The sequence below is a fragment of the Rhineura floridana genome, chromosome 3, assembly GCF_030035675.1.
Source record: "Rhineura floridana isolate rRhiFlo1 chromosome 3, rRhiFlo1.hap2, whole genome shotgun sequence".
Taxonomy (NCBI): Eukaryota; Metazoa; Chordata; class Lepidosauria; order Squamata; family Rhineuridae; genus Rhineura; species Rhineura floridana.
The window spans coordinates 159346556-159362893 of NC_084482.1; the positions used below are offsets into that span (position 1 = coordinate 159346556).

At 40.9% G+C, this 16338-nt stretch overlaps 1 protein-coding gene across 4 annotated transcripts in view; it reads right to left on the reverse strand.

The window, feature by feature from the left end:
- The window catches only part of LOC133380699 (cullin-associated NEDD8-dissociated protein 1-like), a 29362-nt gene extending 17171 nt beyond the window's left edge, over nucleotides 1-12191 (reverse strand). The window contains exons 1-8 of one of the 4 annotated variants that reach the window (XM_061618493.1): nucleotides 11805-12189; nucleotides 7717-7860; nucleotides 6494-6648; nucleotides 5812-5935; nucleotides 4530-4786; nucleotides 3161-3266; nucleotides 1912-2060; nucleotides 790-1082 (exon numbers count right to left, since the gene is read on the reverse strand). In XM_061618493.1, the coding sequence (XP_061474477.1) occupies nucleotides 790-1082; nucleotides 1912-2060; nucleotides 3161-3266; nucleotides 4530-4786; nucleotides 5812-5935; nucleotides 6494-6648; nucleotides 7717-7860; nucleotides 11805-11872 (1296 nt within the window). In that variant the 5' untranslated portion in view covers nucleotides 11873-12189. Of the gene's footprint in view, nucleotides 1-789; nucleotides 1083-1911; nucleotides 2061-3160; nucleotides 3267-4529; nucleotides 4787-5811; nucleotides 5936-6493; nucleotides 6649-7716; nucleotides 7861-11057; nucleotides 11221-11404; nucleotides 11602-11804 lie in introns of those variants that run through there. The other 3 variants (XM_061618495.1, XM_061618494.1, XM_061618496.1) reach the window with 3 other exon arrangements.
- Nucleotides 12192-16338: the final 4147 nt, after the last annotated feature.

Genomic DNA, 16338 nt, shown 5'->3' on the forward strand with positions numbered 1-16338 from the left:
AAATTATTGGACCTAACAGATTCTGATGAGATGGATTAATCGAAATGTTTATTTGGACTATGATTATGACAATAAGATTATTATAATTATTAACGAGATGGATTAATTGACATGTTTATTTGGAGAAAAATTGATAGATATATTTCTTAAAGAATTGAAACCTCTCTTTGACTTTTTGTGGAAAGAATAAAGTAATGTTTATGAGATTTGATGATTAATTAAGATAACTACTGGAGGAAAGTGATTTTATAATATGATTTAAGAGACAGGATTGTTATATATTGTAGACCTATAACTGATTTGATATGTGACAAATGGGAAGTCAACATTTTTTTTTTTGTTTAATCATTTTTGTTTTGTTTTGTTTTTTGTCTTTGAATGTTTTATGATTTTGTTTTCTATGTTTTATGAAAATTTGAATAAAAATTATTGTAAAAAAAAAAAGAATAGTAGGCTGTGACCTTCCACTGTTGCTGACTATAGACTTACAGATCCAGACCACCATACATCAAAGTAAACGTGTTCCCCTTCTGAGGTCTTAAGGGCAACAGAGCTCCATTTGGATCAAGCCAGCAAGTTAACATGAGTTCAGTGTGTTAAAACCACCTATCTGTTAGACCAGGGATGGACAGCATACAGCCCTCCGTAGGTAGGACTCACTCCCAGCCAGCAGGTTCCATGGTCAGGTATAATAGGAACCCAATGTCATCTGGAGGACCACACGTTCCCCATCTTTGTGCTAAGCAGCATAATGTCTTCAGGACACCAGCTCATTGCTCCATCACTCACCTGATTCTGAAGCATGGTGAGAGGTATATCTTCCTTGCTTGCCTCATCTGAAGCATGCAGCCAGCTCTGAATGGGCAGTGTTTGCTTCAACAAAGATATATAAGCACAGAAGATGTCTGCTTTAACATTCTCCTCTCTTTCCTTGAACCTGCTTATTAAAGCTGGCGACAGGGTTTTGTAGAAATCCTGCAGAAGGTCATGCCTAGTACTGACAATAGCCTCGAGGCACTTGGCCGCAGCCCTGCGAACTTTCCAGCTAATGTCGTCATCATCACTATACTCATCATCACTTTCTAAGGAGGAAAGGGCAAAAACCAGACGTTAGGAAAGTGGAAAAATAGGGGCCGAAGGCTTGAAGATGTAACTGGTTTGCATCCCATTTTTCTTTTTCAAACAAAAAATACAACATGATATATAATCCAATCTCCACATAATTACAATAGGGTTTTCATATAGTTTTTGGTCCAGTGAGATGTAGGAGGAAAAGGGATGGAGGGCCAAGTCGGACATACTTCAATATTAAAAAAATGCAAAAGGAGAGAAGCCAAAGTTGATTCCATGTCCCAGTCAAAACAGAGAGGGGGGGCCATCACTTTCTCTTTCCTTCTGCTAGCTGCTGAGTAGACTGGCCCCTTGGTGGAACCTGCTATGAGAGAGCACACAGCTGAGATATAGTTTGTCTTAGCCAACACAATAGAATAAGCTAGCTATGTCTAGTTCTCATTCAAAACAACTGCAGGATAAATATACACTGGTGGCCAATTTTCTGGGAAAAGGGGAGCCAAGTGGCAGCTGATCATAAGCAAGCAGGGTCTCACTGCCCCCCGTTTAAGTAAGGAAATCATTTGGTTTAGTTGATCCATTTAAACCCATCCTGTGGATGCTCCAAGATTCATCTTGGGAACATTCTTGGAGAGCCAAAAGCTTAATTTACAGTTATTTCAATAGTAATGAGCACATCATTTTCATGTTATACTGGCTAGGGAAAAGAAAGAGTCTCCATGCCAGCCTTTCGGCTGAATAACTCAGAAAAGAGAGGTTTGAAATGACTGTTCAGGCTACTGGCAGAAGAGTCATGGCTTCTCCGAATATATCATCATCAGAATCCTAAGCCCACAGAACCTTGTTCCTCATCTTCCCCATTTTCAGTTTCCATCATTTCTTCTTCATCCTCCTCCTCATTGTCATAGTTGTAGTTTGGGTCATAAGTTATATACTTCAGGCACAATCCCGTCACACTAGGAAGGTGAGGGCCAATTTCTTTTGGACACCTTTAGAAAGAGCAAGAGAAGCTCAAATTAACATGGAATAAAATACCTAATTCCATAAATAGTGTTTTCAAAACAATCAATGTGTAACTGCCCCTGGCAATGCCAAGGCTCTGCACACCTTACATCCATCTCAAAAACTTATTTCAGCATACTTCTTAATACATTAAATATGACTGATTACAAGCATGAGGTCTCAAATGCACACATGATCATCTCCCACAGCTTCCTATTCATTTCAATGAAAGGGTCAGATCCATGTGTACAAAGGAATATATATGCAATCTGGGTTCTTTTACTGAAATACATCTGAAAACTGATGTTTGTCTGAAATCTGGGCCAAATAACAGATTCCACACAGCATAAAAGGACCACTCTAAGCATCATCATAGGAGAGGCTCAGTGTGTCGTATTTCTCCCTGATTAATAACTATTCAAAACACTGGATATCTTCCCACATTGCCCAATTCAGCACTGGTTAAGCCTCATCTTGAATACTGCGTCCAGTTCTGGTCTCTACAAGTCAAGAAGGATGCAGACAAACTGGAACAGGTTCAGAGGAGGGCAACAAAGATGATTAGGAGACTGGAAACAAAGCCCTATGAGGAGAGACTGAAAGAACTGGGCATGTTTAGCCTGGAGAAGAGAAGACTGAGGGGAGATATGATAGCACTCTTCAAGTACATGAAAGGTTGTCACATAGAGGAGGGCCGGGATCTCTTCTCGATCGTCCCAGAGTGCAGGACACGGAATAATGGGCTCAAGTTGCAGGAAGCCAGATTTCGACTGGACATCAGGAAAAACTTCCTAACTGTTAGAGCCATATGACAATGGAACCAATTACCTAGAGAGGTAGTGGGCTCTCCGACACTGGAGGCATTCAAGAAGCAGCTGGACAGCCATCTGTCGGGAATGCTTTGATTTGGATTCCTGCATTTCCCATAACTATGAACAGATCAGAGCAGACAGCTCAGATTTCTGTTCCTGACATGGGCAGCAGCTTATGGGAGAGTAGACACATACCCCTTAAAAAAAGCAAAGCAGCATTGCATGCTACACTTTGCCAATCACAGAAAAGAAGACTATGATAAAAACACACAAACCTTCTCACAAAAGACTCAAAGGCCTGGAAGCAATATTCTCTCAGCTCATCATCCTCTACATTGCAGTACTGAACTATTAATGGGATCATCTTCTCCAGATAGTCTCCTAGAAGAGGGTGACAGAGTGAACCATTAACAGAAATCTTTCCCCAGGCCCAGTGAGCAATCTGGGAGTTATCAATAGTGTGACTGCTGAGTTAAGCAGGTGTGGTCCTGATCAGCTGCTTAGAAATGAGACCACTAGAAACCCCATGTAAGAGTGGAATAGTTTACTTATTTTTTGTTTATCTGAGGATTTATAAACTGCTTCCCAATAAATGTGTCCAACTGGTGTACAACATATATAGTAAAAATGAAATATAACTAACAAACTAAAAACCAGATATTAAAACTTATCAAATTACAAATTTTGTATAGTATACAATTATTTTTAAAAGGGACATTCTTCCCACTTAGGGTTATTTGGTTGAGTCAAGCATCAGTTAACATGCCTTCAAGATATTCCAGAGGTTTAAACGGAACATGTATACAAAATATATATTCATCCCCCCCCCTTCATTTCTTTAGAAACCACAAAGCAGAGCTGGAAGAAGAATCTGGAATATCAAATATTTTTCAGAAATATGATCATGTGTGACTTCATCTTTACAATATAAAAAGGAGCCCACAGCCAGACAGAGAAGTGCTGTGAGAGTTTGCACCTTAGATATCACAAGCCCCAGGACTACACAGACCCAAGAAAATAGTAGCAGCTACAGAGAGAAAACCACCTTCATCCTTACTTTAAATCATCTATTCAAGTTTTTGATTGTTACAATTATCCATATGAAGATTTTCCTTGCTGCTTCTAGATGGGCTGATTTGCTAGAGCCACGTGGATCCATCTACTATGCAGATATCTTTGATAAGGAATACATTCTTCACTCCTATTGTTTGTTGTGGCCCATCAGAATTTTATCTTAGGCCAGCAAGCTGGGCTCTCATACATCTGGGCCTCTTCCAGCCCCATTGATTCTGTAAAAGATTCTTAGCTTACCTAAGCAATAAAAGCTACCTTTAGCTCCTGCTTACACCATAAGACACAGTAGTGCAACTAGATCACAAAGATGCTGTCTTTCAAGCATGCAGGAGTTACTTTTTTAAAAAACAAAATTAATATACCACTTGATTGTAGAAAACCTCTGAGCAATTTACAAGATAGAGATAGCATCAGACAAAAATCCAACTAAAAGAAATAAAACAGAGCTGGGTGGAGATCTCAGAACTTGGGATAAGAGATTGGCATAGAAATCACCTTTGATGACAACAGTCATAAGTTCAAAAAATACATGGTGAGCCTTTGCAAAGGAAGAATCCAAGCAAGACTTACCTATCCGGTGCCCAGCCTGCCTGCTGATTCCAGCAATACATTGGATATATGTTCTTGTGGTAGAAGTGGAGTTGTTTCTCTTCAGCTCTGCTAACAGGTGCTCCATAAGCTCTCCAAAGATGTTCCCATTGCAAGTCAAGACCAGGTGACCTAGGGCAATGATGGCCCTTTTCCGCACGGCCAACCTGGGACTTGTGAGCTGAGGAAGGAGGCAGTTCAGGATTGAGGAATGGAAGGAGTACAGAGTCCCCCCTAACCTGCAGTCGTGAGCAAGAAACACAAGAGACTTAGGTCAACATAACTCCTCTCCAAATGGAGAGGATGCTTTGCTGCAGTCTACCGTAAAATCATGAAGAAGAAAGTCACCTGCTAGCACTTCTCTGCACCTTTCTACAATGATATGAAGAACAGAACTTTACTATTTTCTATCAATACAGTTTTTAAGAACAAGTTTATTAAAACCAAGTTATGAATAGTGCCTGAGCTGATATGATTTTTTTAAATATTTATTTCACCTTGGTGCAGCAGAAATAATACACTTTCTACTGCATAACACTTGCCACAAAACAAAAGCTACATTTTCTATTAATGCTCTTTTTCAACTCTACCTCAAAGCTCAGGTTGGCTACAGAAAGATCATTGGTTCATTCATCCCCACATCTAACCTACCAGACAAAAGAGTTGGAGTTGTGTCCATGCTCTCCATGTGTGAGAGGAACAGACTACCACTTGCACAATGGGACTTCACCTTTCCTTCTTCCCCTTGTAGTCTTTTACATACCCCCATAATCTGCTCTGGAAGGTTGGAAGACCCTATGAAGCAGACTTTAGGAGTGCACGGGGCAGGAAGAGGACGCTCATGTTGTGATGCACAAGCAGCAATGTTGGATTCCACCCAGCATCATGACTAAGGTCATCCAATATGCTTTGTGGAATCCACAGGGTAGTAATTAGAAGCGGAGTTTCCCCTCATTCTAATATAGTAGTCCATTTAGTTCAACAACACTTAAATCGCAATTATTAACACACTTACTAAAGAACATGTCCACTGAACTTAGGGGGACTTACTTCTAGATAAACAGGGCTAAGGATTACACTGTTTAATCACTTTTTAAGCTGCAATCCTACACCTACTTATATGAGAGTAACCCTCATTGAACTCAGTGGTACTTACTTCTGAGAAGCTATGTACAGGATTCTGCTACACAGTCCTTAAAGCTTTGCTTAGAAATTTGCAAATGCAACCTACTACACAATTGCTTCAAACAAACTTTCTTTATACCTGCTCAAAATATCTGACAAGATGTCAAGAGCCTCAAGCTGCACAGACACATCTTCTTGCTTTCCAATGGCTCCAGTCAGTTGGGCTGTGATTTTTTTGCATACATTGGCTGTCATGGTGGAACCTACCACGGTGGGGAGAAGATCAGGATAAAGGTTTTAGCGAAGAATGAGCCAATTTAGCAGGCACTGGTTCAGTTGTAGATTTACAGCAGATGGCAACAGGGCATACCATTTTGGCGAAACAGAGAAGCCTGGCAATGACACCTGCCCTAAAACTGTAAAAGGTTCTTTCAAACATTAACTGTATCATTTGTAAACCAATTAACTGTACCATTTGTAAGCCAATTCATCACAGCTTATTCTTTGGAGGCACGTCAAAATTATTTGCAAGATTTGGATTTCCCTTAAACTGCACCTATTTTGATTACACCAGGGAGTGATGATATTTGCATTAAGTCCCAGTGTAATTCTTAACCATTTCACTTCTAGCTTTAAAAGTAAGACAAACTTTTCCCACTTAGGACATAAAATATCTTGGTATTTTTAATGCCTTCCAACATTTGGAAAAGGAGTTTCTGAAAAGCTACATGTGTTCCGTTTTTACCATCCTACACAAGACATGGTAAGAACCAGTCTCATTATGTAAATAGGGTCGGGGTTTTTGCATGTCTGTGCTTTACCTGTAGATGGAGAAGGCAGCTCAGAAATAACTGTCTTCAGCCCAATACTGGAGATGTCCCGGAGCTGTTCCTTATCTGATAGCATGTTCGTACACAGTGTATCAACAATAGTTTCCACCTGATACTCTTTCACTTTACTCACCAAAGGGCCCAAACTGCAAATGGGACAGGGGACAGAAATCACACATTTTTAAAAAAAATCTTACCCTGACAGGGCTTGGGATACAGCAACTATGAAGAAAATATTCATAGGAACAAACACAGGAGGCTGTCTTATACCAAGAGGCAGTGATGGCCACCAACTTGAATGGATTTGGAAGAGGATTACACAAATTCATAGAGGAAAAGGCAATCAGTGGCTACTAGCCATGAAGGCTATTCCGTGCCTCCATAAGCAGTATGCTGGAAACCGCAGGAGGGGAGAGTGCTCTTTGCAGTCAGGTCCTGCTTGCGGGTTTCCCATGGGCAACTGGTTGGCCACTGCGAGAACAAGATGCTGGACTAGATGGACCATTGGCCTGATCCAGCAGGCTCTTCTTATGAGCTTATGTTAAATCAAACACTGGTTCATCTGGCTCAGCATTGTTGACACTTACTGACAGCAGCTCTCCAGAGCTTTGAAGCAGGAGTCTTTGCCAGCCCTGTCTGGGACTATATGTATGCTCAGCATGTGCTCTACAGCTACAGCCCTACCCCAAATTCAGAAGCCTCACCTCTTAGGTGAGGGACATCCTTTACAAGACAACATTGGGAGATGGCAAATCTAGGGAAAAGCGTACACCCCATGCACTTTCTGTTGCCTCATCCCTGCTAGGCAATCTTTTAACTGGAGAGAGCTATGGAGGAGTGAATCTTCAGAACTGAGGGGTGTCTCTAAGAAATTTTATAATAAATCATATTTATTTCTCTCCCTTGACACTCTAAGTGGGATCCTTGCTGCCTCTATATACCAAGGACAAAGGCCCAGCTCAGCTGTGCACGCACATATAGGCAAGCAAATATGCACACACATCAGCCATAACCCCCTCAAGGGCAGGGCCAGGATGCAAAGTCACAAACCGGAAACTGAACCTGCATTGTTTGAAACAGAAAAGTTCATAAGAAAGAAAGCAATGTACAAGAAGACAAAGCAGATGTAAAACCTGTCAAATCCTCTTTGGGCTACCTTAGCAGTTTTATGTTGGATCCCAAGCACAGTTGAGACTGACGTAGAGCGGTCTTACCATTTGACAGCCAGATTTTGCACCTCCCCATTTTTGTCCTCAAGTAATTTTAGAAGCATTTTCACAACTTTTTTCTCACTATCTTCATCTAGCTTTATGGAATCTTTCTGCAGTTCCATCATTAGGTCATTGGTAGCCATAAACCTGAAAGCAAGTAAGAAAGAAAGATCAGCAACAGGTTGTCTGACTGATAGAAACAGATCCAATTTAAAAGGGAAAGTGACAGCATAACATATAAAAATCCATAAACCAGGAATGCAAGAAAGAACTGTTAAATTAACAAACAGAATCCCCTTAACTACAGATAATAAAAGGCATTTGGAAGCAAAGGACTTCCTTAGCTTAAAACATTTTTTAAAAAATAACTCAATCTTCCCTAAAGAAACCACACTGAATTTTGCATATACTGCATAACTGGAGAGATGTGCATCCTCTTCAATGATTTAAATGTTTACAACAGCAAAACACCAGTGGGACACTGGCATACTCAGCCTGTTGCAGAAAAGTGTGAAGCACCACTGAGAGCCTTCACTAGCCTGAATAGTTACATTTATCTTCCCATGTATTTTAGGGTGCTACGTTTACGGTAGGAGAATGTTAAGTAATTTTCGTCATTAAGAAAATACTAATGGTGCCAACATTTGCAGAAATGCTATGCCCGACCCAGAGCCAACACTTATCAACAGGTCTTGGAGGAGACACTACTATGCAGAAACAAAACTTGGTCCACACCTCAGGGTTTATTATCGGCACCTCTCTAGAGATATCAATACCGAACCCCAAAAGAATTTCCCCCCAGAATCACAGACTTCACTATTCCCAATACTGCATAATCTCTAGCCCAAGAAGGATTTTTATACATCCAAATAGCAGTTTTTATGTACTGTTTATCTTAGCTTATCATTATGATTTGGACAGGCCAGGGGAAGCTGTTCATATCTGGCAAATTTAGATATAAAGGACTTTAAAGCTTTCAGTCAGGGATTAGTCTTAGGAGTTGTGACAGGATTTGGGGGGGTCAGAGAAAGGCATCGTTTGAGAATGCTCCATGTATATTGTAAAAAAGTGAACTAGTAGTACACAGGGAGCAGGACCAGGTACACCAAACTGAAAGATTTGCATACTTTCAGTTGCACCCACAACGATCTGTGGCATCCCAGGAAAGGCAGGTGAAGCTGATCCTCACCACACCGGTAAGCATGGGCCAAACCTGGGTTGTCAATTCCCAATAGCTGCTCTGTGCCACCCCAACCTACACTGTCTAAACCTTCCTTCCTCTCTCCCTGCTGCCTTCTCTCCTTTTCTTGTTCTCTTTCATGTCTATATTCACTTTGAGGGCAAGAGGTGGGATAAATGGAAAGCAACATATAGGAAGGCTTCCTTGCCGGCTCTGAGTTATTTGAAATGTAATATGAAAAGTGTGGAGTCATTACTAAGCACCCAATCAGTATCTCCTCCCTAGAGCTCTCCTCCTTTGCTGCTGTTGAGGAAACATTAAAAGGTGGGCGGGGGGAGGAAGGAAAGAAAGACAAAACCAGAAGAGCTCTTCCCACGCATATTTCATGGAGAGAACAGGCAGAGCTAAGGAGGTGTGCAGGCAACACATAGTATATGTGGAAACATGAATGTACTTGGCACATTGCCCCAAAGTTGGTTCTGCAGCTGCACCACCATGAAAACTAGTCACTGACCACAGTATTACACTCTGCCAGTGTGGTGCAATTATTAGAGGGTTGGACTAGGCCCTGGGGAATCAGGGTTCAAATCCTCACTGGGCCGAGAAGCTTGCTGGGTGATCTTGGGCCAGTCATAGTCACTCAGCCTAACCTATCTCACAGGGTTGTTGTGAGGATAAAACAGAGTGGGAGGAGAACCATATATGCCACCTTGAGCTCCTTGAGAAAAAGTGGGACATAAATGTAATAATAAATAAAATAAATAAATTATATAAAGCTGCAATCCTACACACACTGACCTGTGAGTAAGTTCCACTGTACTCAATTGGATTTACTTCTGAATAGACACAGATAGGATTGAATGTAAGTTAGCATCAAAACACCTGTCTCTGCCATTGTTGAGAACCTTATAGGATGATATACAGCTACTTTATACCTAGTTCCACACCTCATCTGAATATGTAGTAACTCCACATCTCACAATGATAGGATCATTCAACACAGCAACCCTCTCTGCTGTGCCAAGGTGATGTCTTTGGCCTACTTCCAATGCCACAGACTGGGATGTTCTACCAATGTCATAGTCATTACTCTTCCTCTTGACCACATATTGACTAATGACAGAACCTCATAGGATTCTGCCTTATGGCTGCCTCCTAGGCACATGTACCTGGAAGCAAGGTGCATTGAAATCCATTGAAGTTTTAAAAAAACTTCTTTGGAGTTAATTATCCCATTAAGATTTTATTTAAAATGTTTAACACTTAACTATTGTCTCTGAAGACTTAAAAAAAGTCTTTTGCACAAAGCAAGAATCCCAAAATTGTTCAGTTCTGAGCTATAAGTTATCACCAGGAGGAAAACCATATTGTACAAGGTTAAAAATAAAGCACCTGTCTCTAATAAGTTTTTACAATAGCTAATTCAAGATACACAACTGAGACACCATAAAACACTAATAGAACTTATTTCAGTGGCACAGGACCTTTGATAATTTTACAGTTTAATTTATTCTATTACTAAATTTATATCCCACCCTTTCTCCCAGAAGGCTCAGAAGCCCTACTGCATTCAGTAAGACTTACTCCCAGGTAAGAGTTTACAGGACTGCAGCTTTATTTCTAACACTATATTATATGCACGGTAAGACAATGCAGTGTATAAACAACTCCATTTATTTTCTAAGACATCATCACACTGCAATGTAAACATATCTCAACATCGCTTCCAATAATAAAGTTCTATTCATGCATATTCCAGTATAAATCCCACTGGTATCAGAAGGTGAAGGGGCACCATGCCAGGCTGATACTGTTGACGTATCTAACACACAATTCCCCAATTTCTGAAAACATTTTTTAACACAAAACATTGTTTTTGCATCCCTCAAGTAAGGTAAGTGATTTTGTAACAGGCCAGTGCACAAACAGGATAAACCAGAATCACAGTACTTGGATTTAAGCCAATTTAGGCCATACACTCCATTGAAATCAAAGGAATTTCCCTCCAGTTAACATCTTGGACTCTATTAGCTCCATACTCCGGTTTACATGTTTGGAGATGAAGCTACAAACTCTCTTTAACAGATTTGGTGGCCGATCCCCCCCCCATTTAGTCATATAGTAATTCCTTCAAATAGACATCATATACAACCCAAATCCGCACCTCATGTTACTCCTGAGATGTGTGTTTAAAGGCATCTTTCTTTCAGTTGTAACGCAACTCCAGTTTGGTTTACTTCAAACACACTAGCAAACCGGACTGATCCTCACTCCCCAGCTTTGTGATTCACTAGGAGCAATAGGATCGGATTTGTTTTTCTTAAACAACACAGTCAGGGCAGCCAATCATCTCCCGGATGGTAACAGCTGATTAAGAAGTTTTCCCACCCCCACCCCCACCCCACTGCAGCTGCTTAGCAGTGATTCTCTACCTCCCTCTCGGGACATAAAAGGTTATCATAATATTAGCTACTAACGACCGCATAAGAAATTCTAAGACCTAGTATTCACCTCCAACCTGGAAGCCTGCAGTACATTTCATATGTTTTATTAGCCCAGTCTGTAGATACAACTCATACTACAGGCCCCAGGATAGGGGGAGGGGCGATGTTGCATTAACTACAGCTAGCTAGCTACCCTCCTTAGTTAACATCCTCTTTTTCTTCTTTATAAAGAGTTAGTTAGTTAACATTCAATTCTTCTTCTTTATAAGGGTTTCCTTTCCTAGGAGCAGTTATTAAAAACATCTCCCCCCTCCCTTCCACAACCCTCCTCTTTTTAGAAGATTTGCAAACATACACACGTGTGTAATTCAAGGCGAGATTTACACACGCAGTGAGCAAACCTCAAAACGCGGCTTTACAATTCGCACACAGATCTACACCCAACCCTACCGAAGCTTGGGACCTACCTAAAATCTTTGTCAGTAGATGTCATCTTCTCCAAAAGGTTGGAGATGTGATAGGATATGTTCGTCATCTTGGACAGCTGGCCTTGGAAGATGATCCCTTCTATATAGCCTGCTATATATATATCTATATACCAGCAATTGACGTTTCTCGCTACCCTAAGATAGGATCCCGTCTGTTGGAGATCTACATGGAGAATATGGCGACAAAAGGGACCCTGTAAGACCAGGGCAGTGTTTTTCCTTTCTTTTCTCTCTCCCCTGCCCCCTTCTCTGGTTAGAAGTCGCTGGAAAAGCTGAGCCCCTGCACGGTTATCATAGGATATATATAGCCTATACTCAAAGGTACGGCTGAGGGAAGGGCGCCACCTACTGACAGATATCTGCAGCCTCTCAAGTTACAGGAAAGGGAAAAGAGAAGGAAGCAGCTGCTGCTCCTCTTTTTGTCGCCCCGTTCCAGAGGCTGCTCTGCTATCGCCGCCTTAGAATTGCCGGTGTTTGCTAACACCCTGCAATCGAGAGGCAATCATCTAGCAATGAAAGAGGCGCCAGCGATAAATTGGCTTCCCAGAGTGGGATGGGGTCAGCTAAAATTAATAGTAAACACAGAGGAGGGGTGCTTGCCTTCAATAGCAACTTCTCGCTAGACATTAATCAGAAATTCCCCCGAATGAAAGAACAGGTGCAACTACTCGTTGCCTGGCCTGCACAGCCCTTTCTACACTGGAAAAGAATTGAAGTACAGCATTACTTCAAAAAACAGCTACGTACATGCTGAGATCTCGGCAAAGAGAAATCTAACTTTCATTCAGCGAAAGTGTATACTTCTATGGAAAAGGGGAAGGCTCACAGCTCAGGTTTTGAACATAGAAACATAGGCAGCTGCCTTATATGCGTCAGACCCACTGGTTCATCTAGCTAAGTATTGTCTGCGGGGGTGGGTGGGTTAAAATGTTTTAAAGATGTTCTTAAAGCGAATCTTAAAAAATGTAACATGAACATTGAGAACTGGGAAGCTTTGGCCCATGAACATCCCAAATGGAGGTCAGCTATTATCAAAGGTGCTATGGACTTTGAAGAAGCTCGAATACAGGACAAATGGGACAAACGAGCTAAGCGGCACGTCAAACAAATCCTCATTGCGACCATCTTCTACCTGGAAACCTATGTCTTCACTGTGGGAGGCTGTGTGGATCCAGAATTGGCCTCCACAGTCACTCACGGACACACTGTTAAAGACTTTACCTTGGAAGACAATCTTACTTGGCCACGAGCAATAGCAAATGAATGAAATGAATGTCTGCAGTGACTCTCCAGGGGCTCAGACAGGGAGTCTCTCCCATTCCTACCTAGAGACATCAGGAATTAACCCAGGACCTTTTACATGCAAGGCAGATGCTCTCCCATTAGGGTTGCCAGGTTCATGGCCTGAGACTGACCCTGTGTCTTTAGGAGAAGAGAAAGTCAGCCAAGTGCAGGTGTTCTTGCAACTCTGTAATGGGAAAAACCACAAGGTGGAATTCTCCCTTCCCCCTGCACAACTTTTAAGGATACAGAAGACCTCTTGGTTGCCAGGCCCGGACTCCAAGATGTCTTTTGTATCTTTAAAAGTTGTGCAGGGGGAAGGGAGAGTTCCACCTTGTGGTTTCTCCCATTACAGAGTTGCAAGAACACCTTCACTTGGCTGACTTTCTCTTCTTCTAAAGATACAGGATCAGTCTCAAGCCATGAACCTGGTAACTTTATCTACCATTGAACTTCAGAGGGCCCAAGTTCAGTCCCTGGAAACTCCTACTACAGCTCGGTATGTTCCCTACCTGAAACCCCAAAGAGCCACTGCCAGTCAGTATGAACTGTACTGATCTAGATGAATTGTCTGACTCAGTATATGGCAGCTTCCTATGTTCCTATGAAAGAGGCTTGTTTTGAAAGTATTTTACAACCCAATCCCATGAAAAGTTTGGCATGGGTAAGTTCACTTAAATTAATTGGCTTTTGTGTACTGAATTTTATATAGGGTTAGACTGTCAATACAGACTTCAATTGGGAAATGCTGCTGGGTCCTCTTGCCCACATCCACAACCTTGCCTGGTGAAGTCATTATTATTCCTCTTGTACAGATGTGGAACAGAAGTTGAATAAATTTTCCAAGGCCACATAATGAGTCCATGATAGAGGAAGGACCCCAGCACAAGCCCATACGTGTCTACTCAGAAGTCAGCCCCACTGAGTGCAAAGGGACTTACTCCTAAGTAAGTGTATATAGGATTGTAGCCACAATTAGATTTTCTAGTGCCAGATCTCATGAGCTCTGTGACTGATTTAACATGTATCCAGCTCCTACTTATCTAGCTCCTACTTATCTGGTGTCAGATCATGTACATAGCCCCTGCCCACTTTTCCAGCACTTTAGACAGTTGTTCTCATTGCAATTTATAAATTAGAAATATTTAATGATTGCAAATGACCAGTGAAAACCACCCTGAAATGACATTTAAGAAACAGCTGCTTGATTTCTGATTTATGGACTCAGGTCTCCACATACAACAGGACCAACAGCTTACACTACACAAAAGTGTTTAGTACAAGGTTTGATTTTTGGAGGAGTAAAACTAAAATCTTGCTAGGAAACATTTCGATTTCCATGGGAAACAATCTCAGTAAAAATGTATTTAATATGAAATTGGAAAACATTGCTAACTTTGGAAAGATAGTTTATGATGATCCTCTATAATCATCAGAACACGTTAGTTCACAATTTAAAAAATCAAACAAAAGCAAAACCACTGCTATTACTAATGAAGCTGGAAGTATTAAAGAAACTGCCAAATCACCTTTGCTTAGTACAAAATCTTTTGTCACCTTATTTACCTCTATCATAAACTATTATGAGTTATTCTTATAAAGGTGCCAAGAATAGCAGCTCAATTTGTGAAGTAATTATCCACCATGAAAAATGATCTAGCTATGAAGATAATAACCCTAGAGGTGCAAAGACATAGAATTGTATGAAATGCTCGTCCTACTCAGAATAGATCCATTGAAAGTAATGTGCTTAAGTTAGTCATATTCATTACTTGCAATGGGTCTACTTGAGTAGCATTGGACACAACCCATACATCAGGGTGGGGAACCTGTGGCCCTCCAGATGTTGCTGAACTACAATTCCCATCAGCCCTAGCAAGCAGACCAATGGCCAGGGGTAATGAGAGTTGTAGTTCAGTAACATCTAGGGTTACCAGGTCTCTGGTTTTCGCCTGGAGACTCTGAATTTTTGGGGTCATCCCCGGGTGAGTCTCCTCGATCTACGGACTTGCAGCTTTCATTTTAAAAAAAAGTTTCTAGGTGGTCTGGTTCAAGAGATATACACCAAAACATCAGCCTCCCCCACCTCGCAACTTCTGCTAAATGAACTTGTAGCTGGCTGCTCTAACCCCACACTTTCAGGTTTGTAGCCAATAAGGGAAGTCAGAGTTGTGATTGACAAGGGATTTGCTGGTCTCCAGACAATAGCCAGAACCCATTGCAAGACCAGAAAACTTTTTTTTCCTGTTTGAAAATCTCAGTAAGTTTACAGCTTTCATCAATAGCAAACAAAATTCTCTCTTGTGTGCAGGAGATCTTAATGCCATTGCAATGTGTTATGCTTTTCTAATTAAGTTTAAATTTTCCTGGGCTGTTGAAGAGGGTAGTGTTTTAAAAAATCTTCCCAATATGAAACTTTAATCCTATTCTAGCTTTTCTGGGAGTAAAGCTGCAATGCTAATCCCACATACCGGGAGTAAACCCATTCAATTCAGTAGGATTTACTTTTGAGCAGAGATGGTTAGGATTGTGCTGTAAATTAATGGGACTTTTGAGTGAACATAGCAAAGGATTATGTTTGTGCTATAAATCTTTCTCTCCCTCTCCAATCCTATTTTTTAAAGCAATTAGTCAGGGCTTATTTAGATGTCACTGCTTTTATTACGTAGGAAACTAATTTTTTTAAGCTCTGCAGTGACCAACTGGTTTTGACAATAAACAATTATATAGGATGTATGTATTTTACATCTCCAGTGTGTGTGTGTGTGTATATGGAGTTTTTCCAACATCCCTATGAGGTAGGGTTGCTGATTGGAATCCAAGGCAGCTCACAGCAAGAAATAAATCCCTTTAAAATCCAATAACCATAAAAACAAGTATAAAACAGTTGCAAAAATCTTAAAGTGGCATGATTCTGAATTTTAGGTTGGGCATCGTTACAGTTCTGTGCATGCTTTCCTGTTTGAGTAAGCCCCATTGAATACATTGGGAGTTGCTTCTGAGTAAACATGCATAGGATTGCACTATAAATATCTTTACAGATTCTGTAAATAATAAACTTATTTTATAGTCATGCTTATACAACTATTTCTTTATACTATGTTCCGGTAAATATCTGATTTAACACTATGGCTGTTTCCTCTGCATTTTAAGTGTGCTCTTCTTTCTTGGAATAGTCATGGTTCTCTTCTGTTGTTTTCATCCTGAAGGGCAGATTAGGCTGAGAGATGGT